Source organism: Rhea pennata, chromosome 2 (genome assembly GCF_028389875.1).
Source record: "Rhea pennata isolate bPtePen1 chromosome 2, bPtePen1.pri, whole genome shotgun sequence".
In the NCBI taxonomy this organism is placed as follows: domain Eukaryota; kingdom Metazoa; phylum Chordata; class Aves; order Rheiformes; family Rheidae; genus Rhea; species Rhea pennata.
Genome location: NC_084664.1, coordinates 51,654,316 through 51,679,957, shown reverse-complemented (window position 1 = coordinate 51,679,957; position 25,642 = coordinate 51,654,316). Strand labels below are relative to the sequence as shown.

General features: G+C 39.7%; 1 protein-coding gene across 1 annotated transcript in view; it reads right to left on the bottom strand.

The window, feature by feature from the left end:
- The window catches only part of ARPP21 (cAMP regulated phosphoprotein 21), a 144,551-nt gene that overhangs the window by 63,658 nt on the left and 55,251 nt on the right, over positions 1–25,642 (bottom strand). Inside the window, exons 10-14 of the mRNA XM_062569494.1 lie at positions 16,285–16,393; positions 14,366–14,467; positions 7,699–7,736; positions 5,519–5,578; positions 2,694–2,923 (exon numbers count right to left, since the gene is read on the bottom strand). Coding sequence (XP_062425478.1) covers positions 2,694–2,923; positions 5,519–5,578; positions 7,699–7,736; positions 14,366–14,467; positions 16,285–16,393 — 539 coding nt within the window. The remainder of the gene's footprint in view (positions 1–2,693; positions 2,924–5,518; positions 5,579–7,698; positions 7,737–14,365; positions 14,468–16,284; positions 16,394–25,642) is intronic.

Here is a 25,642-nt window from a genome sequence, read left to right as displayed (position 1 = left end):
TTCAAACTGATTTCGTATATACTATATAGAAGCCAAAAATGCTTTTAATTTATTACTGTGAACTGTAGAAGCATTTCAAAGAACAGACTGGTACTTTCTGTAGATGGAAAGTGGGACAAAATTGATGCCCATCATGCTCTGCCACTCTCCTACAGCAGTATGCCTAAATGTTTGTAGTGATGCCTCTGAAATGCCATTTCAATCACTGTGGTGAAGTCAAAACAAAACAAACGAAACCCTAAGCATAATAAAGCTTTTGATGTTTACTGAACTATGTAACTTGAAGTATTGCTTATGACTGGATTACAGAATAATAAAGATCTAACGCAAAAAATTGCACAAGAATATGTTGATTGGTACCTATTGTACCTTAGAAAAGATGTGCAAATACCCCATGGAAGCTTGTGTCAGCTGTATGAACGCACTCAGCATTTTCTTGGTGAAGAAAGAACAGTTTATCAAGGCATATTTCCTCATTATTTTTTGAACAGTTATTCTTTTCTGTTTTAATGCCATACAGTAACATTTCAGAGATAAGGACAGAAACAGCAATTTAGATGTTTTTATTTCCTTTGACTTTCCTCAGGCTGACTGACAGTTTTACTTTATGTCCTGGCTTTGAAGCCAAGAGAGTTTGTTTTGACATCCAGCCTTGCTCTTTTTTCTCCTCTCCTCTGCCTTTACTTTTATTTAGTTTCTTTTTTATTCTTTGTATGCCTCAAACAGCTTTCCAAATGAAACATTTTGCTTAAAAAGACTCAAAGTACTTAAGCAATTGCAAGGCAAAGAATACAGAATTGTAATAATACTGATGTTTTAAGAACGTATTATAAGAGTTTTCATTTGAAAGCGATTTTGGGTTTGGTACATAGAGAGTGCAGATCCATTTACAATTATTGGCACACTTCAGAGATTTCTCTTTTAATGTATTTTCTAAGTGTATCATTTAACATGCTTGATTTTAACACCATGACGTCTACTTAAAAGTATTAATCTTTTGCAATTAGGAGATGTCTCAACTCTCCAAACTGGATTTTTCAGACACTGTTTAAATACGCTACACCTCTGCAATACAGTACTGCAGGAAAGTATATTTAACTGTGTTCTTCCTAATGTGAGCTATACACTATATTAATATACCGTGTCTTACCCCTATTTGATGCATATCATATTGAACTACAAGATAACAGTAAGAGCCATGGAAGGCAAGGGAATCTGGAGTGAAAAATATGGTCTATTGCATACTCCAGGACTCCTTGCACAACCTATTCTTTCTTACAGAAGTGAAAGAAAAAAAAATACAGGAGTGCAGTTTCAAAACCACATATGCATTGTTTTCACTATCGTGCATATGTTCATGCTCAGGAATAATCTAAACAACGATACAGACAATGATACAGTGCTACATTTCACCAAGGTGAAATTTATATCTCAGTTCCACAGGATTTTGCATAGATAAGGATGGTGTAAAACTGAATGAGAATCTTAGGATAATACGATACAGAAGTGTTATTTGTCTAAAGTCTCAAAAGAAATGTAAAATAGAAGCGTAAAGAAAAAGAGACAGGATATTCCAGAAGCCGCCAGCAGCTTTATGACCATCAGGTTTTGAAAGAGCAGCTTTCAGATCAGCCTAGGTGCTTTTCATCTGCGAAATATATCAGAATTTGTAACTAAATGCAAGATCTGGAGGTACTAGTATGCCAAATATTTGCAGACTGGCAGAACTGATTTTTCAAATTCCATTCCCAGGGGTCCTGAATCACAGCAAAGATTAGTACAGTTTGGGGAACAGGAGTGAAATTTGACTAATTCAGGTTTGATAAATGGGGTTTAAATTAAGTAATGCCCCGAAAACACTTTCAAGCTAAAAAAGCACAAAGTGCTAAGTATTGATTATGACTTGTCCTGTGCTATATTCATCAAATAAACCAGACTGATGGAATCATCTGGCAGACTCATTATTTATTATGCACTTTTACATGAAAATATAATAGAGTAGCTTAATGGTGTGGCTTGAAATTACTTAGATCCGGACCCTATGGCTCACCCATATGTTAATGTACTCATGAAGTTAATGCAAACAGATGCAGAATTCCCACCAGGTTCATCCTCCCCTTAAATGGTGCTAAACAAGAAAACAGAGAGACTGCAGGAATCCAGCCCTTCTGATGGCTTATGCTACAGTACACTTGCCCATTCACCAGGAGATAAAAGGGGCTCAAGTCCAAGGTAAAGATGGTCTGCATTTTAGCGACAACAAAGTGTTCTTGGATTTCTCTTCAGATATATGACATTTAGTTCTTCATGTGACTCAAAAAGACTAAGATTAACAGAACGTTTAAAACTATACTGTTCACTTACTTTGTCTAAAAAGATGACTACCTTTCCAGGCTACAAAAATTGTAGATAGCATTCAAATAGAAAGTGCAAATATTCTCTTCCAGGAAAGGCCTACTTTACCTAAGGTTTGCAACCCCTAGGTACCAGGTTTTCTTCTTGATTCCTAAAAACTGACTGAATACCAGGTACCCAGCTACACATATACACAGATGGACATACACATTCACTATACACAGAAATGCAACTATTCCTGGAATTCATGATACACCATACTCTCAAACAAACGCCAACACAGTAATTTCTCACCACACATTAAAAAGGTAATGTGAACCCAATACAGTACTAGCTACCTGTTTTAGACAGTTTGCCGGTACTTCTGTTACTTGATGAGCTATCTCCTCTTGTCAGAACGGTTATTCCACCAAAACTAGCTGTCTTTGTTATGGCTGGCTTCAAGTTTCGATTTGAACTGTCTGAGTCTGTGCTGCTCCATGGCCTCTGGTGGTCTGTCCACTTCAATTCATTCTCCGTACTGCTCTGTCGACTGCCAGATGCCTTCCCTGTGCTATCTCTGTTACCCCTAAGGACATCAAAAAATAAAGTTTTATACACAAACACACATATCAAGGCAGAGTCTATCTTTGGTTAGACTGCAATAAAGGAAATATTCTGGGTTTATGACAGCGTGCCTGGAAAGGGTGATCTGCCCCCAGCTTCAACAAGTGAATACTGCTATATCCATTTATATGCATAGCATTTACTACTGCTCCCCTTTTGCATCTAACCTGAGAGCACTTCACCAAAAGGAACCAACACAGCAATATTACGTAACATGAGGACATTTCTGTTGCCTATTAGCTGGCCTCTTCCCTCAGCAAACCCCTTGCTGGCTTCCCCTTTACTGCCCCTAACTTTCAATTTTTTTTTCAACAGCTTCAAAGTCCAAACCTGCCCTCTGCCCTGGTCTTCCAATCTCTTCATTTGCGTCACACCTCATTCCCACACTTGTCTGCCTCTTCATCCAAGGCCTCCCTCTAAATGTGTGTCCTCTTTGCATGACTCCATCATTGCTAGCATTAAAGCTCCACTTAGAGACCCACCAGACTTTTTTTCTCTCTGCACACACGTGACCACATCATCATGTTCCCTCTGTGCTTGTTTATCCATCTACAAGCTGCAAGTCTCCGGGAAGAGGCTGCCTGGCCTTGTAATCAACTGCAATGCACCCAGGATATTGTGAGCAGCAACACAGTAAACCAAGAGCAGAATTCAGCTTGTTATGACGAACAGCTTAATGTCCACTGCTAAGCTGGCAAAACCTGTATGCTTACTACAGCTTAGCATAGTACCATGACAGCTATCCAAATTAAGGCTAATAACGTTTACTTTTGGGAGGCTTTCAGAAAATATTTTCAACTCTTCTCTCTCATTTTAAAGTGTAACGTCTTGCAGGCTCGAAGCACTTTATACAAATGCAATTGGTGAGACTGCATCTATGTTTTTCCTTTCTCTTGCTTTTTATTAGAGAGTCTGCCGAGCTGCGTCCCTCTGGATGTGATAGAGCAGAGCAGTATGTCAAAGATCCGGATCAGCCCAGCACGTTCCTTGCCTGTGATTAGAGCCTTACAGATGCCATCAGCAGTGTTCACCTTTGCTAGACCCAGACAGTGACAAAGTATAAAGAGAAACAGCACACAAGTAACAACATAAAAGAGGAAGATTTTAAAAAGAAATTGTCTTTAAAATTTTACAAAATAAAAGAAGTACAAGCAAGCATTTTTTACAGATTCTATTACATTCTTCTGCTTAGAAATTAACAGTTCTCTTCATTTTACATTCTTGGGAAAAAACAGGGAGAGAAACAACATGCTTCTGTATCCTAGGTAGCTGTGGTTTCAGATACTTAAAATTCCTTTTCGTTCCCCAGATCCAAAAAGATATTAGTTACTGAGAGCCTCTAAGTATGTGGATATTTTAAATACTTACTTATCATTGCATCCCCAATCCAAAACCCTTAGATCATCAAGGATAGCCCGAAGGACAGAGAAAAGATTTTCTGCCTACTGCCTGTGGCCGTGGTCTGCAACTCCACGGGCTCCAGCACTGCTCCCTGTTTGCTGCGGTCTTGCCTCTTCCTCCACGCCGGTGTGCAGACATGCACAGGCAGCAACCAGAAACACACAGGTCAAATAATCCTGTTCCCTTGCACCTCTTAGTGAAAATTAAGTAATATAAAAGTATGGTGGTAGATGTTTAAAGTGACATAAACTATCGCTACTGCATATGCAAACGCACATCACTACATACATATGCATGAAGTTATCACTGCAACTCTACCTACCTATGAGCTTTGCTGCATAAAGGATATGCTTCTGCAAGTATTCACTACTACTGCCTACTCTGCTTAAGGCCTATGGCAGCAGGTTGATTTTAAAAGCAAGTTAGTATATTCAGCTCTGCTTGATTTACACTGAATCTGGGGGTACTCACAGTGTGCGAAAGATCAGACTCTCCCTATGCATCTCAAGTGGAGTTTTGCAACAAACTAGGCTGGGTCTCTTATTGATCCTGTGTCAGCTGATAAAAGAAACTCTCCATGAAAATATGGATTGACTCCCATTCATTCCCTGCGGCATGTGAAACTTGTTAGCACCACTAGAGTTACAGAGTTTTCTGGGCAAAAGGAATTAGAGTTTGGAAAAGAAAGGTCACGGGAGAAACTTTCCAATACATTGCTGTTTTAGATAAGGAAAATTCACCCAGCTTTATCTCATTTTTATTTATTGTATTTTTATTTCAGCTTTTAAAAAAACATCTGCAGAAAAACCTGTTAGTCTGAACAGTAGTCTGTGAAATGTGTATGTCTTCTACACCAAAGCAGAATAACTTCTACCAGTCACAGTTGCCTTCAAATTGCGGCAGCCCAAGTAGCTGAGCAGCTGAAATTATAGACATAGCTCCTGAGCCAAAGATCACTAAAATCAGACAAAAGAAAAACTGTTGTGACTTTCTCATTTAGAGCGTTAGATAAACAGGACTAGAACCTATTCCCTGCACTGTGTTCTAGCCAGAAAGATAATATACCCCCACTCATCAGGATCTTGCTCACTGAGGACACAGATAAACACAGAAGTGAATACTATTGGGAAATAGATATTAAATAATCCATACAAACCTAAACAGCTGTCTTTTCTTATGGGTGTCATTGCATACACTACTGTCTTCCAACAGCCTACTGAAAAATGAAAAGAAAGATTATGGTAACAGATCCATTAATTCAGCTTTACATTTTATCTGTAAAATTGTATTTAAATTCTAGCAACACCTCCCAATTTGCTAGATTCATAAAGAACTAAAGCTAAAATATCTCCCACCTCCCTGCCCCCACATGTTAAGTTGTGCATGGTCAACTTAACAGGAAATGCCAGCCAGGGAGGCTGAAGACCATTTAACATTTCTTGTTAATGAGCAAGGAAATTCTCAGAAGTCAAGGAACCATGCTTCTACATCCAAAGTAAGACTCATACAAATCTAACCTAATAGAAATATAAAAAATGCAAGCCAGCAGAATATGGCATATATATTTTTATATATTTGCTAAGTCTCTTGGATATCTCTGCAGATGGATGCTCAGGTTCTCTGACGAAAAGGCTGTGAGCTTTTGTCTTGATTGAGTAAAGCACTTAAACATACACCTAACTTTCAACACATGAAATAACAATATTTCTCATGTACAAAGAGTTAAGTACGAGTTTAAGTGTTTCACCTGATCAAAGGCTGTAAGGCATGCAGCAAGAAAAAAAGAGTGTTCTGACGAATGCAAAGTAAGTCTCTCTCTCCTAATAACAATAGTGCAGATGTAAGTCCAATTTTCAATCGGGCAGTTGCCTGATCTTCACGTGAATATACATCCCCATATTATGAAAGTTGGTCAGCCAGTTCACAGGTTTAAAAGAAGTGAAAAATGTGCAGATACCACAACTGGGCACTTTCGCCCATGGGTGTGCATGTAATTTAAATCATAAACAAATGAAGGGTGTGAAATTCACAGTTTATTCCCTACAGGATCTCATCCTACACTCAGCATAGCAGTATTTACACCTCCTCCACCTTGATTTTTGAAACATGAATAACTATGTCACTTTCATTCTCCTATTCTCTGCAGAGAGGGAAAGGTAGGTTTATGGGAGTGCTTTTTTTTCTTGCTTGTCAGGGTTTCTCTATTACAATTGTGATTTATTTTGACAAAGCATGTGTCTCCATAGTCATGTTACAGAAGAAGCAGCTGATGAAATACACTTGGTTCTTAGAATACAGAGTGGTTAGATGACACTGGCCATTAGTTCCTGAGGGAGATGCCTCATTCCACGACTTTGGGACTTTCTGTCAGAAGAGCTGGTCTGTACCCTTACTGTGGAGCCATTTTCTGTGGCTCACCCATACATGCATCTGCAAGAAGCGAGGATGCACAGAAACAGAAACGCTGTGGAAGATAATCTCACCCTTCCTTGTGCCAAGGATAAACAGTTTTAAAACCTCCACAAGACAGACTTGGGCTAGCACTGCTCAAACATTCACCAGTGAAATTCCTAACATTTTGGATCAGACCTTCAACTGCTGGAAGGGTGTGTAATTTCTAAGATCTTCAAGACAGGTAAGCTAATTTATGGCTGCTAAGGAGATGCACTCAGTATTTTGTGTATTGTAGTTAGGTTTCTTCTTTCTTTTGCTTTATAGGGATTTATTATAATAAGAAAAACATCCATTGGCTCCATCACACAGTAATGCAAAAGAACAGCTGGCTTTGATATAACCATTTCACTACTATGATGCAGGAGTAAAGTGAGTCTGATTTGGCGGAGTTCTGAGCATTTACAAGCAACAAGTGAAGTCAGTGCTGCTGCTCAGCTCCACAGGAAAGTAGGTTAAACAACAGAAATGCACAAGCACTGTTTCATAAATACTGTCATCCAATCAGTGTTAGAGTGTTTTTAGAAGATCACTAAGTTAAATCTTAAAGGCACTCCATACAGGGACTGGTCATTTGAAAAGAAATGTTAGGTGGAGTTTCCCCTCCCTCCCTACCTCCCTCCACCCCCCCCAAAAAAATTGTTTTTTAAACTAACATCCGAAATCTTGGGAAAGTAGCACTAATATCTTATCTGCTCAGATATAATCTGCTCATAATTGCAAGACAATCTCTTTTCTCCCCTTAAAACAGAGAAACATCACAAATCATTTGGATTACAGATTTGCGCAACAGTCTTCTCATTAGGACAAACAACTATGATAGACAAAATAATAGAGAGAAACAGCTAAGTTAAAAAAAAAAAAAAAAAAAACTATTTTTTTTACCTGTTTTCCACAAAAAGGTTTTCCTGGGAGCAAACTGACTGAAAAATAAAAAAGGCATTGTATCAGACGTTCTAGATATGCTCTGCTGTTCCAATTCCTTCCTTGATTTTAGAATTATCTCCCCTGTTCAGGCTTAAGGGGATATCAGTTCATGCATCATTTGCATTTGCAGAAGACAAGAGGGAAAAAAGGTCAAGAGTAAGGTCAGGCCAGTAAAATAAATTCCATGCATTACAATACATTGCCAACAAGGGGTATGTGTTTTGAAACGAACTGGAACTTCTTAGTCTTGAGATCAGAAGAAGGTGTTATGAGCAAAATACTGGCGTTTCAAAGGGGAAAATTCTTTCCTAGTTAATGTAAGGTTCCACTAGTCTGCTCTACTACCTAGGAATAAGCAGAATAGCACAGAGCTGCGGGTAGGAAGGACGAACAGGAGGAAAGCATGCAAAACTGACAAAGTTCTTCAAAGGGAGGGAAGATACTGTAACACTTTGAAATCAGAAAATATTATGTGATTTCATTTTACAGTTGGAGAGAAAACAGTCATACCCACGTGGAGATATAAAATGATGATAAGAATAATATTAACAATAATAAAATCTACTGTAAAAAAAGTTTTGTGCTGGAAGATTTTGATCCTGAAAAAAAAAAAAAAAAAAAAAAAAAGAGGAGGGCTAGGAAGAAATAAATCTTTTTGGCAAGTGTATAATTCTTTTAACAATACTTAATTTCTTATGCAGAGAAATGGAGCCGTGCTCAATTTCCCATGAATAATTCTCCCTCTTTGATTATTTTCATTTCCCTCCTATTTCATGTTCACTACACAAAGTGCCTAGTAGCTGTCACTGGATTATATCACCATGAGGTACAGAAGAAAAGACAGCCAGGACTTTCACTGGATTGAAACAAAAGGAAAGCAAAGGGAGGAGGACACCCAACAGCATGTCCATTACTTCCACTACAAGGGGACTCAGCTCAAGGGACAACGGGATGCCATCATTAGCCCTGTCAAATCCTGACGGTATAGGAAACGTGTGGATTGAGGCTGCTCCTCTTTTCGAAAGGGTGAGCTAATGACCTACATCGCATCAACGGACACACGCAAAGAGCTTAGCCCTGGCTACCCAGGGCAGCGTCTCGTGAAAGCCGCAGCTCTTCCACTTGGCATCGATGTGCACATGGCGTCAACCCCTCGGTGGTGTGGGCTTCCCAAGCAAGCTCCTTTTGGCACTTCAGCTGAATGGGCAGGGCCTGGAGGCGCCCCAGTGGCAGGTACCTCAGGATATCGGCATGAAAACCTCCCTTCCCTGCACCCGGGCAGTGACCCGCTTGGGGCTACAGCAGACCTAGGCTGTCGCCCCAGGCTCAGAGGAGTCATGAACTTTTCCACCTCAGATCGCTGGGATCCTTCAGAGCTGCAGCACTCCATCTCCTCCCTTTTAATGGACCTTATTCACATGGTTTAATTAACTAACCTGTCAGAGAGGCTGCCACAGGGCACATTTTCTTTATGTGATGTAGGTGGAAAAAGACCTCATACTGCAGCTCTTAATTTAATGGCTCTCCGTTCCCAAGGGGCAGGAGGGAGCAAAGTTTATGCCCACTCTACAGCTGGGAAGTGGCACTGGCAGCCCACTTTCCTAACTTTATTCTAGGCACAAGGGTCGGGCTGGCACGGGAGCTGTGGCTGTGCGGACTCCAGCACAGCCAAACTACCTGTGAACGCACCGAGGTCACACTGGGGACTGGACAACTCAAACTGTGGGGCGGCCTCAGCACTTCTAGGTCCATGACAGGTGTTTGCATATTGACTTCACTGCAGTCATATTTCCAAAGTAGCCCTGTAACTACTTTTCCAGAATGAGTAATTAAAACCTTTCCTTAGTCTAGAATACTGGTCTGTGTCCCCAGGAAGTTAAGAAAGCAAAGGGGCATGTACTGGTTCTGGAAAAAGTACTTACAAGCATCAATTTTTGGATGTCTTTAATAGAGTTAGGCATAAAGTAGAATAAATGTCCAGGATTTACATTTTATTAAGCAAGGGAGAGGCCTGCTCCCTGTGCAGTGTCTTGATGGCAATCACTATATGCTGCATTATAGACTTAAGGACAGATTCTGTAATAACTCCATTTGTCTTCCAGGCTGAGGATGCTGGCACAGGGCCACACAATTCCTGCAATATCTATTTTTCAATACACATGTGAGGCTGAGAGGCAGAGAAGACAGACATTTTTTTATTATGTTATTCTAGCTGTTAAAAATCAGATGGCTAAGCAGCTCTGGATAGCAATTTAGCTGCTACAAGGTCAGGACTCACTTTCCTGATCTGCAGCATCAATAATGCTCGATTTAAAGCACCAGGAAAGCTTAAGAAACCACAACAGAGCTGTTGTCAAAACTATTTACAAAACACTTGGCTCTCGTACAGTGATCAAAGACAGTGCAACAAATCTAGGAAAGGAAAAAAGTTATACTGCATTACCTACAATTTCAGCTCCTCAGGGCTCTCCACATGCAAGATTTCCATTAGAGTTCTGTGTACCACTAATTGTCACTTATGAAACTAATACGTCACTCTTTTTACTTCCTAGAACTTTCTAAAGTTTCAACCAGAAAATGTCTATTAGCTCTGTCAGTGCACTGGGAATATTGGGGATCGCTGTTCTTGTTTTTAATTACGTTAATCAACACAGATAACTATAATCTTGCGGCAGTATCCTGCAGTGGATACCATCAGGTAATCATTTTCACATCAGTTAACAAGACATGATAGAGCTCAGGCTTCCAAATAAGGCTTATTACTTGATTTGCTGCCACAAAAGAAGGCTCTGTGCAGCCACACTGGAATCTTGTATCTTTGCTTCATTTCTATTCATTTTAAAACCTCTTCTTCCTACTACCTACTGTTTTCCTACCACAAGGATAGGAGAGCCTGAAGCTTTTCAGATCTCTTTTCTTAATCTCTCGAATCAGAGAGCAGTAGTAAAGATCCTCAGTGTTTTCTTATGTGGAGGAATTCTGGTGTACTTTATCTAGAGGATCTGGCTTTCTGTAATATACTGCTTGGTCAAAAATGACCATTACAATTAGCTACAAAAGAAAACAAAAAGCAATGGATAATTTCCTTTAGTAAGTTCCACGTGTAATCATGTGCAATTCTGGCATTTATGTAAGTAATAAAACATCTACATTTTTCAACGAACAAACAATAATTACTAGAGAATACTCTTCTGAACAATGGATGGTCCTTATGTGACTCTGGCTCATGAAGTTATGCATTGCATTAACCTCAAAGAACAACATTTCCCCTAAGTAATTTGACTGTTGTTCTTCAGAATCTATTTTCTGCATGCTTCAAAGCAAAAACATTATGTACCATTTACACATGCACTTGGGATTCTCAGATAAATCTACAGTTTGAAATAATGTATTTGGAAGAACAACAGGTTTTTTTTCTTCTTTTAGAATCTTTCTTTCTTAGACAATTACTTTGCAACCTACCAAAAGCAACTAAAGCAGTTCAGATTAGAAACTTATCCTTTTTCAAGGCCCAGGTATTCTATGGCTTTATTCCAATATACTTGGTTGTAAAATTCACAAATTGTTGTAAAGGTAGGTTTCTAATTAAAATAGATGAAGAATAAAAAGTGTAGGCTTTACAATTAAATAACCACCTCAGAAATAGCTTTGAGCATAATAGAGCTCATGCAATGTTGTTTTACTTTTAGCAGCCTGAAAAGTTCTTAAAAGGTGTACCTTGTACTTCTTGTATCAGTGAGGGGTGAACTGTCAAATTTATTTTCATCAATTTCTTCATCAATTCTTTTAAGGTTTCAAATTAACATACTTATCCCTCAATTTCCACCACTTTCTATGACTCTAATGACTAAGAGGGGTCATTAAAACCTACAGATCCCCTCGTCAAAATTGATGGCAGCCAATATAATGGATGGAAAATTTGACAGAAAGTAAATTACTGGCTAATATCAGACTAATCATCACAAGGACTATCATACTGATGCCATTATTCATGAACATATTTATTTTGTTCAAAACTTCCACTTGAAGTGAAGATGCCTGGTGCACTAGAGTGCTGCAAAATCTAAAGGAAGGGCCAACAAGCTTTCTGGCTGATGGCAAGTGGAGTCTAGGTTAAGGCACTTTTCACTTGAAACATTCATAGAATTTTTGACTCCTGCAACCAGACTGCATTTTCCTATTAAAATTTGTTCAGAATTCTGACTCTTGGGCTGATAAGTTATCCAAAGAGTTCTGGCTATCTCATACATATTCAGAGTGGCGTTACACACAACAGGTTATGCCAGTACTCTTCAACCTTTGTTGCTGCACTTTGGAGACTTGTGACGCAAGCTCTCTTCATACATGCTATAATTAGAAGTGAAGTAACTATAATCCATTTTCTATCTAAGGCTCGTAAGCAAGGCACTGATAAAGGCTTGACTACAGTAGTGTAAATAGTGGAGAGAGAATAAAAATACCACATGATTAACCCCTTCACATCTCTATCTCCATTTTAAGCACCCTGACAAGGCTCAGGTACCTATCTCATGGAAATATGGAGAAAATTAATTAATTAATGCTCACAGATGGTTTAAAAACTATAAAGTCCTACATGCAGTAAGGACTACCTATGGCAGGAAGGTATTGTTCCCACAAAAAAAAGTGTCGTCTGCCACCACATACAACACTAACACAATCCTAGAAAAGACCTCACCTGTGAGGAATGCTCTACTCAGCTAAGAAATAAACTCCTCTTAACACAGCTACTCATATTATTAGTGCAACTTGCTGAAATTTTCTGCAAGATGATGCATTGCAGGCTCACTAACCCCTGCAATAAGCAGGGAGAGATAGCAAACGAGTGGATATGAGAGAGAGAGGGAGAGATATCTACATTGCTGATCTTTAAAACTGCTCGCTCCCAATCCATTTAAAATTCCTACTGCAAACCAAACTGCTACTTAGGCCTTGCCACTCTGTGATACTAACTCAGTGGACCACATCAACCTCCTGCTGTGGGCAATTAAAATGCTTACCACTTGCCTGTCTTTAAAACTCCAGTCTCAACAGCCCATTGTGCAATGATTTTCAGCACACTTTCCAAGCTACCTGAGTCTCCCAGCCTGGTTCTCATTTCTAGCTGCTTCTTGTGATATAAACTGCATTATTTTGGCAACAGCTTTCCATATGGTATTTTTACATATTTTCATATGGAAATATTTTAACAACATTTTGCCTCACTTGAAGTCTGCTTCAAAATCTGAAGATTTTCTATTATTGTACAAGCTCCTTTGTAATAAGCCTGAAACGATAACTTTTATATAGCAGACAGCTTTAGAAAGAGGCTTTGCAGCCCTTGAATGACTCATTAACTCTGTTGTATATACTGTAGCAACATTCACATCAGAGCAACAAGTTGAAAACAAAATGTAAGCTGAAGGAGCTTAGCTTCTACTGGAATTTCCTCAGTTGAGAAAGAAGAAGCCAGGCTAAAATTATTGAGATATGATGAGCTACTTACTAGCAAGCATAGTTATCATGGTAAAAATGCTCACAACTGAGATAATACACACCTTGAACTATACAATGTATTCTGCTAACAAAAAATAACTTGAATGGGTGTAACTCCAAAACCAGAGCAAAATAAAAGGATATCTATATATTATTAATCTTGTGAAGAGTTTTAATGAACAGTTTTAATTTAAAAGGACACTGTCAAATATAATTTTCAGTAACAATATCAATTGTTTCTTTTTCCATATTCCTTTAAAGGACAAAGCTCCCATTGAGATGTGACATAAAACAATAAAATGTTGACTTCTTCAGTTTTTCTTTTAGGACTTCATCATTACAATGGTATGACAATTTATGATTTGCTCCTTTTTTCAGGAGCATGAGGTACAACTTACAGATGTTTCACATTTAAACACTTTGCTCTAGCAATATACTCTGTTGTGCAAGCGTTGATTTTTCAGTAAGGCAGAAATTGTATCACGTATTTCGTTTTACTCTTTTCAGAATCATCAAAAACATGACTAACAGCAGAAACAAGGTTCCTTAATTAGTCATTAATGAGAAAGAAAACTCTGCAACTTCAAGTCTAACCTTTGTTTTTTTTTGTTTTTGGGGAGATGGGGTTTGGCATTAGTGTCTCAGTTTTACAACACCGGTCCAAAGGAAATAACCGTGAGGAGGCTCTGCAGAATGTCATTTGACAAATTTGATCCAACTTGACATAAATATGAAATAAATTAGGTATTTAAAATTATTGAGAGTGCCCATTTAAATCACTGCTCTTTAGTTGGCCAAAAAAAAAAAAAAAAAAAAGGAAGAAAAAAGAAGAAAGCCTAGACCACACAAACACAAACATTCAAAGAAACAGGATAAGCACTCCCCAGACAACATGCTGGGCCTGATCTTTTATCCACCTTTCTCCCTTCTCTCTGTAACTCATATCTCCTGCTCCAGAAACCAACCTACGTACTTCATGAACTTATCTCAGATCCTTTGCTTCAATCGTCTTTCCCTATCATCTCCAACTGCACCGTGCAATACAGCTGCAGCATTAATGTTGGAGGGGGGAATACTGTCTGACTTCTGATAAAGATATGGCACTAAAGAGGCAATTAAAACAACTACTCACATCTTGTGCAAATATTCTCTCCCTCACTCTCTGATACTCCTCTTCTCTCTCTTCAATTGATTTACTTCGTCTGTCATCTCTAAATGGAAGAATTCTGTTTTGCTGAGCAGAAAAAAAACCAGGAGGGTTATATAAGTTGAGCTGTTAAAAACTGCAGTTAAGTAACTGTCAGTTGAGAATAATAAATGTTCATTTAAACAAATGAAGCATGAAAACGAAAGCTTTCACTCCTAAGGTGGTGTACAGAGCACCATGACCCGCTGGATGCCCTAGGGTATCCAGGTAGACACTGCAAGAGCGTTCTTAGAGCAAGTGGCTGAAATAAGGCTTTTTGCATGACTTCTGTGAATCTGCGATCCTCAGTTCAGATCTTCTCACCTCGTGCCTAAGTGCCATGGCTTTTGACTGACGAGATTTCTCAGTTTTCCTGCTGGCTGCCAGGAATGGGAGGGCAGGGAGTAATTAGCTAGCTATGAAATCGAGGAAGAAAAGAGGGAAACTGAGCACTAGGAAGTAAGAACTAAGCTATAAACCCTAGGAGAAACCCACCAAAATCTACGTTTACAAGCAGGAGGAGAAGACCAAAATATCTGGCACAACAGTTTTAACCATTTCCATAGTAAAAAGAAACTGTGATTTCAGCTTCAACTTCATGGGGAAAAGAATGGCTCCACAGTGCTGAAAATGGCTGTGCCCTGGGCAGAAGGGGAGGGAGGAGAGGAGGACACCCAGCAAAAAGTGCTTTATTTGCCGTTAGGTTTTAAGCACTGCTCCTTCTCCCCACAGCACCTGGCAAACAGAACATGCTGCCTTTGGCTGAGCCCTGAAAACGTTTGGGTTTGGCCTGCAAAGCCGACTGAGATGCAGCGTAACCGAGAGGCTGCTTTCAACAGAATTGAAGAAAAAAGAAAAGAAAAAAAAAAGAAAAAAAAAAAAACGAAAGGAAACTCAGTCCTTTACTGAAAACAGGGAGAAGAGCGGCAACGAGAGACTCATTGGCAGGTATCTCCGCAAATACAGCCTCAGTGAAGAAAACATCTTACCTGTGAGAATTCTCTCATTAAAGTAATTTGGGCCAGACAGACCCTTTTTGATTTTTGTTAGTATCGTTCAGGTACACAGCTCGCACTAGGCTGAAACAGCACAACGCTCGCTTTCAGAGGTAGCGCAAACGCACACATCGCCCCCGGCGTTCCTCGACTCGCCAGGCTCGCGTGCGACGACGTGGCGTGGCGTCAGGCCGCGAGCAACGCGGAGCGAGGAGGAGCGCTGCCACGGTGCATGCAAAACAAGCAAGTCAGCGACACGGACAGTGAAACGCGGTGAGGGCACAGGAGGAGGGAGGGAACTACGAGATGAAAGCGATTTCTGTTTGGTCAGAACTTCTTTCAGGATGGTTTAAAATCAACCTGGCCTCACCATTAACATGTTTTTTGTTTTTCTCGTTTTGTTTTGTTTTTGTTTTTGTTTTTTCTCCCTTTTGTCTACACCAGTTTCTCATGGGTCCGTCCTGAGCTCCAACTCTGAACGGGCACAACCGAAGGAGCAAGCTGCGGGGAGGGACGGGGGAGGACAACTGCCGCAGTCACACGAGACATTGAGAAATGCGACGGACAAAGCCTTGCCGCCAGCCGGGAGCCGGGGCAGCCCCCCACCCGCCGCCGCGTTGGCATGCAGCAAGTCCTGCGCCAAGCAACCCACCCATGCACAAACCCCCACACTGCCACTGCTAAAGCGACCACGCCGGGGCTCGAGGCTCTCCACCGTGTGCCCAACAGGGCGGGGGGGAGAGGATGGGGACAGGATGGGGACAGGAGAGGGGAGGAGGAGGAGAGCAACAACAAAAGAACAACAATAACATCAGTCAGCCCACCTGCAAGAACAGAACAATTTCAGCAACTCTCGAACCGAGAACCAACCTGATTGTCTTCTTTATCAATACTAGAGTTATCTCGCTTCAAGATAAATCGCTTCTGGGATTCTTCACTTTTTTCATCTTTTAAATGTTCAGAAAACCTTTGCTCTGGTCTGCCAGCAAAGTAAAACATAGCAATAAAAAAATCTTTTTTTTGGTTTTGCTTTGATTTCTCAGTGCTCTTTGTTTTCACAGAGGCATTCAGTGCAAAATCAATTAACATTTGTGGTCATCGTGAGACGCTGCCTATAGCTGTCTGCCGCTGCTCTACTGCTGCTAACTGTTATTGCTATAAATAGCTTTTGTTGTTGTTATGGAGCAAGGAACAGGAATTCAAAGTCTCAGTCACTGAAATATTTAGACTCTCCTCACTATCACTGAAGGACGAGAAAACAAATTAACATGGAGTATGTTAATTTGCTCCTGCCATAGCTGGGGCCTCCAGCTACGCTGCAGCTCAGGGAAACATATCCACCTTTAAAAGTAAGGAAAAATGGAGAGAAATCTTAAAACAAAAACAAGAGTCTCTCACTCCTGGTACAGGAAACTGGTAACTGGAGGGACTGATGGTATTTTGCTTAAACAAATAATTATCTCATCACTGTTAAGTGGGGAAAATACTCCAGAACAGCCACGGAGTATCAATTAGCTGATTTTAAACCCATCCAAGCATTCTTTTTTTTAAAAATTTCCTTTTAAAGAGCCACATCGCACTAGTTAAAAGCTGCTTAACGTTTTCAGGTGCATAAGCCGGGAGGAGCCGTTCCATGTCCTTCCGCGTTTACGCCTCGTCAAGAAAGCTAACGTTAAGCAGCGCCTCACGTCACATCGAGCCGCTACCCGTCGGGACTTGTAGCTGTTGGAAACACTGCACACCGCGTTGCTCCCACACCCAAACACAGCTCAGTTCCCACTAACTCCCCTAGGGCGGCTGGCGGCCTCGAGAAACCAGCAAGCAGAATCTGGGGGTCAGATTCAGCCTGAGCTCGTCCACCGAAGCGGCGCCGGGAAAGCCGTGCTCTGCGGAAGGAGCAGCGCTGGCAGGAGGCGCGCGCGCCCGCTTTGAAACGCGCCCGGGAAATTTTGCGCGTAGACACGAAACCTCCACGAACGTTGGGAGACCCCCGGCGAAGAGCGCGGGAGTAGAGCTCCTACAGCGCGGTGCCTCTACAAGCGATCACAAAACAAGTCTTCTGCAGACTTCAGAACTAAACCTCACCTCCCTTTTATTTCAAAGGTAAACATTTAAATCCAAAAGCGCAAGTCGGCCACCGTTTTTTTGTTATATCACATGGATTTGTACTTAACTCATCAGCAGTGTACTTCAAATCAAAATACAGCACACATTCACGCCACGCAGTTGCAGTCCGTAACCATACGTGGCCAGACGTACAGGAAATATTTGTAACCAATTGTTAGAAATAGAAAATTTTAAGAGACAGCAGTTCTACCTTGCCTTCTGTATGAACCTGAAGGGCTTCAACTTCTGGTCACAATTTACATTTTGTGACAAAGCAACAAAACTGTCTGATTTCCACAGATTTTGAGAATTCAAGAACCTTTTGCCCATCAGCTGCAGGAGCTGAGCACTCACCTAGAAACCACATCCAACGTGGGAACGTTGTCAGAGTCCTCTGATGTCTTAATATGCGTCTTTTTGGAAACTCCAGTGCAGCATGGTTTTCTGTATCATTTTTTAATGTAATGGGCCATTAAATGCAGTGGTGTGTGCTCATAAATAGAAATACTACAAAACCGTATTAATGGATTTGTTCTGCCTTTGTTCCTGTTAGGAGCCTTAGATCTCCATGGCCAGAAAACAAAAACCCCTCAAATATTCTGCTTTAAAATGAGTGATTGAAGAATGTTACTTTTCTGTTTATTCTTAAACTGTTTCTTAAAACACAAATAAAGCTTCTGCAATTGCACTCAGTGTAAAATTTGTTGTTGTAAGCTATCTACTAAACATCTAATAAACGATATACTTAGCATATTAAATAACCAGGATTTTTTCTGAAATGGAGAGAGGGAGAAAAATAAAAAACAGTAGAGAAAAACAGGCCTGAAAAGCAATTCGGGAAATGTCCTGTCCAACTACCAACTTATTTAAACAAGATTGCTTTCCTACTTCGTAACATTATTGCTTTAACCAAATTTTCATTTAATTTACCATGTACAAAACGTTTCCACCTGTCAGAAAATAATCTGAGTAGTAGTGACTCAGTAGGGCGTTTATTAATAAAAATAACCTACAAGCCAAACAGATGATTAATCCCTGGTTGTGACAAGCAGCTGTGTCTGGGCAGAGCGAGCGAGCGTACGCGCGGGGCCCCTGGGGGTCCAGCAGTGCCGGCTGCGCCGGGGGAGAGCCGCCCCTTGCAGCTGTCCTGGGGTCCTGCTTATGTCTTAGGTTGGGAACACCACAGCCAGCTATGTTTGTAAGGCTGGAAAGGCTGAGGGAAAACCTTCCAGTGAGAAACAGGGTATTGCAGCAACAAATACCTTAAGGTGCACCAATCTGCAGGTCTCCATCACTAAGTGCTCAAATGTTCAAATTCAGAAAAGGACACGCAAGTTGAAAGAAGTGTAAACTAGGGTCTACTTGAAAGAAGATATTTCAGAGACATTCGTATATAGCTTTTTGGCAGTGCTGTTTACTGCAAATTTTCCTGCAAAAATATAATAGTGGTTTTAAACTTTATTTGCTATTTTTATTTGTATCAGTAGAAGCAAATTCTCTCATCGCTCTGGACAGAGAAGAGGCTGACTCTGTAAAGATTTGCCTCTGGTTCTCGATGGAAATCAGTGGAAGTTCTACATTCAAAGTTGGTAAGGTCTCTTAATTGTATGAGGCATTTGTCAGGCAGAAGTGAAGCCACTGCATTTATTCTTAATCTGTTGTATTAGTTTATGAATTTTCAGGTGAAACAATTGCTTGGAAAATGGAAAATAAATATGTAATTTGAGTAAGATAATATGTTAATATATCAATATAATACAGTATATCATCAGAGTTATGCAGCAGATGCAGTGATTTCATCTTATGCAGGCCCTAAATTGACAATATTGGTTGCCAAATTTACACCTTCACACTCAGTCACATGCTAGTTTAATTGTAAGGGGTGAAAATGGGATTTGCATGGACTTTGTGAGGAGACATTGACTATTTCTAAAGACCTTACCAGAAATTTGTGTACCCTAACAGGCAACTATTAGGTTACATGAAGAGATCTTTGGGAAAAAAAAGAACATCAAAACTTATAAAATCTATCCCATCTACATGCTAACTAAGGTGTGCTAGAAAATGCACACACAAGTACCTGCTTACAAGGACTGCTGACAATCTGTCTAACATTCAGTACTTCATTTGGCTTCCATATCTGGAATCAATAAGAGCCTCAATATCCACTACTCTAAAAAGCAAAGGAGGAAATGCTGATTTCCTTTAAGTCAATGTGATTTTTGCAATTAGGGGATTTTACTGAGAAAGCTTGGAAGTGTGACCTAATTATACCTCAGAAACAACATACAGGAAAAAACCCCAAATGACTTTTTTTTTTTAATAAAAAAAATACAATCTTTTGATCATCCAAGTCTTCATTTCTTGACTGTATTGGAGGAAGTGAAGCATCTATGCCCTAAAATACAATTTCACAAAAACACAGGACCGTTTCTTACTGTTCTGTAACTGTTCTTGTTACTTTTCTCTTTTGCTGTACCACTTGACAAATTGTATCTAACGTACAAACAGCACAAATACTATAACACAAAGAATATGGATCCTATGTTAGCTCCCTTCCTTACAACTTGTATATTGTATTGTATATATAACATATATTCATGTTGCTCATGTACCTTTTATTTGATACTAAACACTATATTTGACAGTATAGTAGTGTCACAAGAAACAAACAAGTCTATATCCACGGAATTTTTTAATATATTACCCGTGTATCTGTCTAACAGAGGGAGAATTAGTCCTGCCTTGTGAGAGGAGAAAGAAATACTCTCTCAAAGCCTTATCTAACCTTCTGTCCATATTTCCATGGCATGGAAAAATACAACACTATAGAATATATTTCATATAATTCCATTTCTTCCTAACTATCTTCTATAGTTTTTTTTTTTTTTTTTTTTTTTGCTTGTTCCTGCTTCAAAATTTACACTTAAAATTAATGCTCTGAAGTGCAACAGCTTATGAAAATCATTCTATACACATCTTTTTTGCTTGAAAGCCTTATACCTAAATGTTAGACTTACAGACACACTCTTAGATTACTGTTTGGTCTTACAAACATGTTATTTCTCCATTTTTTTCCTATCCTCTTTTTACACTTCCTGTAAGAACACTAGGAAAAATGATACAGATCACTATCTTGGATACAACCGCTCATAAACCGAGACAATATAAGTTTAGAAAGATATAGAATCATTTGTCAGACCTTTCCAAATTCAGCATAAGCAGACCTTCCGACTTGCCCTGTAAGTATGTATGGTGCCTTTCTTGCAGTTACACACAGCTCAAGACAAAAAGGGGACAGAGTTGCAGCTTGGGGTTTTCCCGCAGAGTGACCCAGTAGAGTAGCTGGGGCATCTAATTCTGCAATGACAGATGCAAACCAAGTCTTCTTTAACAAGACAAAGAGGAACTTCATCTAAACAGGCGTGCTGACATACTGATTTCCCTTCCTATCAGCTCATTTAACATTTTCTGCAACATTTCAGGTAGCTCAGTCAGGTATTTGTGTTTTTGGCTACACGCTTTGTAATAAAGCACCTTTCTTTCTTCCAAGTGGCGCCTTCTTAAGCTGCCTGTTTTTCACCAATCATGCCCTCTCCGCAGGCAAGGCAGCCTCTCTGCTCAGCTGGCTGCCGCTGGCGGGACCCCGCTGCTCAGTTAAATGTTACCGGGGTGCCCACGGGAATTAACTGTAGCAGGTTCCCACCAGCACCTGAACCATTTGCAGGGCAGAGCTGCCCCGATTTCTCCAACTCTTGGCAGACCTCTACAAAGCCTTCTCACGTCTCTCTCAAAACCTTGGGTAACCATTTACACTTACTGCGTTGCCTTTCACAGTCAAATTAGGGAAAGGATAGATTATGAAATAGCTTTTTGGTCAGTGATCTGCTTATTCAATTCCTAGATCCCTTATGTGACAGGTACCTCTGCGTTTCCCACCCCGTGCTTCCAGTTTAGCAATGCTTCTGCATGTTTCACTGCACTGCCAGATCCAGATTGTGGACAGTACCGAGGCAAAAATCTCAGGGCAATGCTACTTCCCCATTTCTAGTGCAGGTGAAATTTCTCAAAGATCATTTCAATCCTTTCAGCTTCATTTTTGTATGAGGAGAACATTGAGCATTTTAAGATCTGAGTCAAGTTTCTTATATCTAAGCCTGGACTAATGCTGAGATACAACTAGGGAGCTGTTAAACACAGTCAGATATACAGTAATAGGTCTACAACAAAACAAAGCCCCAAACTACCTTTTCGATATGATGATTGTGCTTGATTTATGTTCTACAAGTTGGCTATTGTCATTTTCTGTTCTCATTTAATAGTTACTTAAAATATGACTGCAGTCCTTACTTAAGTAAAACCTCAAAAGACCATTTCCAAGATTCATTCTGTACAACAAAGCCTACATTTTGGAAAGGGTATAGCTGGAACAAGAACGTAATCACTCCAGCCTGTCAGAAGAAAAAAAAACAAACAAAAAAAACAAGCACAACCCCCACATACAACATCTGGTGCAAGAACTCTGTACCATCAACGTTGTGATTTCAAGGTGAACTACTTCCAGCTGCTTCAACAGCGGAAGCTGAATTCTCAACTTATCCTAGTATGACAGTTTGTCCCTCACGCTTACTTTTTACATAGGAAAAAAAATTCCCCAGTATACTCATTTAATGCTTTTGCTTTGGAGGGAACTGTAAGATAGTGGAAACAAAAACAAAAACCTTTGCATGTATCTTGGTCAGGTATTCAATATTTAATGAAATTACAGTTTCAAAAAAATATTTTGCAAGTGGTAACAGATATCAAAAAGCATGGACTAAAGTTACAGGGCATTTTCTTGCCATGTTTACAAACATATTAATGTAGTTTCATAAGTCTCTGTTTATATTAAGATAAAAAATAAAATACTGGAAGAAATATGCACCCATTTAAAATAAGTTAATCCATTCTGAAATAATTCGCTAAGAAGCAGGAAACACAGATATCACACCAAAAGGACAAATGAAAAAGGACAGGCATGAGCTTTAAATGTTACGGTTCTAAGGACTTTGTCACTGTATTAGCAAAGCACACAAGCAATCTGGAATTATCAGGGTTGATTTATACAGCACATAAATCTTTATTATGTGGCATGTGTTTCTGATAGCACCACAGTACACAGGCTGCTGCAAGATCTCTTTTAAAAGAAGCAACAACCTCACCATGGCAGAAAAGATGGTTTTCAGTGCAGTGCCTGGTGTAATCAAAATTCTGGGAAGTGCTGTAACACTTATCATTTGCAAAAACATCACAGGTAATAGCGAAGCAGCTGTCTGAAGGAATGCAAGGTAGGCAAGCAAGTTCAAAAGTGGAGATCACTGCAGTGTCCAAAAGTCTGAAAAAAATGAGCATCTTTATATTTGCAATATGATGTTCATTTAATACACCTAAAGGGAGACAGCAGGTTAATATTCCTCTCCTAAATAAAGGGCAATTCCTCTCCTGAACAAATGGAGTGAAAGATAGCTAGGGTTATGGGGCTAGGAACGCACAAAAAAACCCACCGTTGGCTACCTGCAGGATCATTGTCTGGCAAACAAAATAAATAATTATCAAAAATGTTTTTATGTAGGAATGTGATCAGGAGAGTAATGGGATGGTAAGAACCAGGGAGAAGTGCAGGGATTCAGAGAAGCTGTGAAGACAGGGCACTGTAATGCAGGTGCTCTGATGGTTTGTCTTTTGTTATTTGCATTTGTCTTTCTTGCTTTGTTAGGTTGTGAATACCTTGAATATCTACTAGGTCTGCCTGCTGTGCTTTTTCTTTCCTTTTTTTTTTTTTTTTTCTGGTTTTATGCTGGATGCCCTCATAGGGTGCTGCTTTACAGCCACTACATAAGCATTGTTGTTTCCTTACTTTATATTTTGGGCCAAAACTACTATTTGTAGTGCAAATGACTTTTTTGATCATGAAAACAGGGACATATTCTGTCAATTAGCACATTCAGAAAAGGTGCAAGCAAATATCACCATTGTCAAGGGGCTCCATCTAAATGAGGTAAGGCAGAATTCCAGCCCTAGCGATTAAATTATTTGATTAAGTTCTCTCAGAATAACATTTCTGAGAAAAAGGACTCAATAATTAGAACCTTTATAGATTTCACGTATTTAGGGGATGAAGGACACTCACATACAGTTCAAAAAAATAGAGTGGGAATTTAAATACAGAAAATGGTTGAAGTACAGCTCAGTTATACTACCATAACTTAATATTTAAAACCACTCAGGATGGCATTTCAAGCATTTGAAGGCAAAAGCCTCATTAACAGACTGTTGCTTCCATAGTATGAGTCACTGAGGGTTTCTGTTAGGATGGTAAAAGCACAATGGAAACCACCAAAAAAATCAACACTGTACAAAACAGGTTAGTAAAGGTGCTGCCTTCTCTGTAGCACAGAAAAAAAGAAAGAAACAAAAAAAAAAAAAAGAAGAAAAAAACCCACAAATACCAAAAGCTACACTCATCCTTGTTAAAGATTACTTTTTATCATTTTTCAGATGAGCATTTGAACTATGAACAAGTTCCCAATATTAATATTAAAACTGATACGTTATTCTGACAGGCATTCTGCCTCCGAAACGATCAGTGATCAGATGCATCTGACAAGATTGACAGTAACAGAACTGGAAGTGGTGGGGTTTCTTTTCTCTCTCGGAGAGCGTGAGGTTTATTCTGTCACTGTCTCCCACTCCTCAGAATAAGTCCTTCAATTAATTTTCCCTTATTAAAAAAACCCTCTCCCCTACAAACTTTTCTGTTCTAGTACCCTAGCTATATGATTTCCATGGGGTTGGAACCAGTAGCATTTCCAATTATGGAAACAATAGAGAACCTGATGTCTGCAGGATGAGCAGAGGCAACATAAACTGAATCTGTTCAGGGCCAAGCTATCCTCTACCAGGGCCAAGCAGATGGCCAGATCCTGAAATCTCTCTGTACATGGTGTTCAAGCAATCTGATCATTGTTTAACGTATCACAGCACAACCCACGAGCCTCACAACCTTTCTAAAGCACCAGTCCCAGAAAGTCATCTTGTTTTAATCTACAGATGCAACAACACAGCACATCTTGACTCCCTGAGAGTTTGCCTGAGTAAAGACCTCAGTATTTGGCCCAGTATTCTGGGGTCAGAATACTGCAACCCTGCTCTGAAGTCATGTGAGAGCAAGGGTAAATCAAAATACAATCTTCTGCTGCATGGGGCTACATTGCAAACCTTTCTATCCATTTGAAAGGCTTCAAAATGCTCTGCTGTCCTGTGATTGAACTACGATTATTTCTTTATCTGTGGGACTTGCTGCTTCTGCTCCCACTCCTTGGGATTGTAGTTAGTTCTTAATATTCATTTCTATCTAGGCTGAACATTTTGCATAGTGCCAATTTATTTCCAGCTAATAGAGGCTCATAAGTGGTAGCATAGTTTATTATGGAATTCATTAATATTTGATTTTAAGAATGTAGCAAACTCTGTAAGTAGCTGAAAACGAGGATGTTGCATAACTACAGAAGTCTATTTAAAATTACATTTTCACATCTAATAACCTCAAAAATTAAAAAGAAAGAAGGAAGTAAAAAGGAAATGAAGTCAAGATTTGAAGACTACCCATATAGGCAACAGAGCTCCCCAAAAGCTGACTGGCTAATGAAGAAACTAATAGTTCTATTGAAATGCCCCATGCATACAAATTATTGCTCTGTTACATAATAAGTTCTTGTCTCAGTTCCACTTCAGGCCATGAATATTTTCCCTATCTACGGCAGGAGGGCTCAAGGATCAAAGTCACTCCATGAACAGTCACTGGCCTGAAGAAGAAAGCAGGCTGCTAATTGCTTTTCAGAAACAGTCTAAAAGTCTATCTTGGGAATAGTGAGCAGGAGCAACTAACTTCGCTTACAGGCAAAATTCAAAATTTCTCAATAATAATAATAGCAATACTTCTCTATTTCTAGTGATCATGTCATAGATATGGCCTACACAGACAGACTCTGCATTTCTTGCATGAAACAAAAGGCAGGCAACAGAAGTTTAAGAAGCGACTACTAAGAACAATTCAGACTAACTCAAAAATTCACTTTCTGAT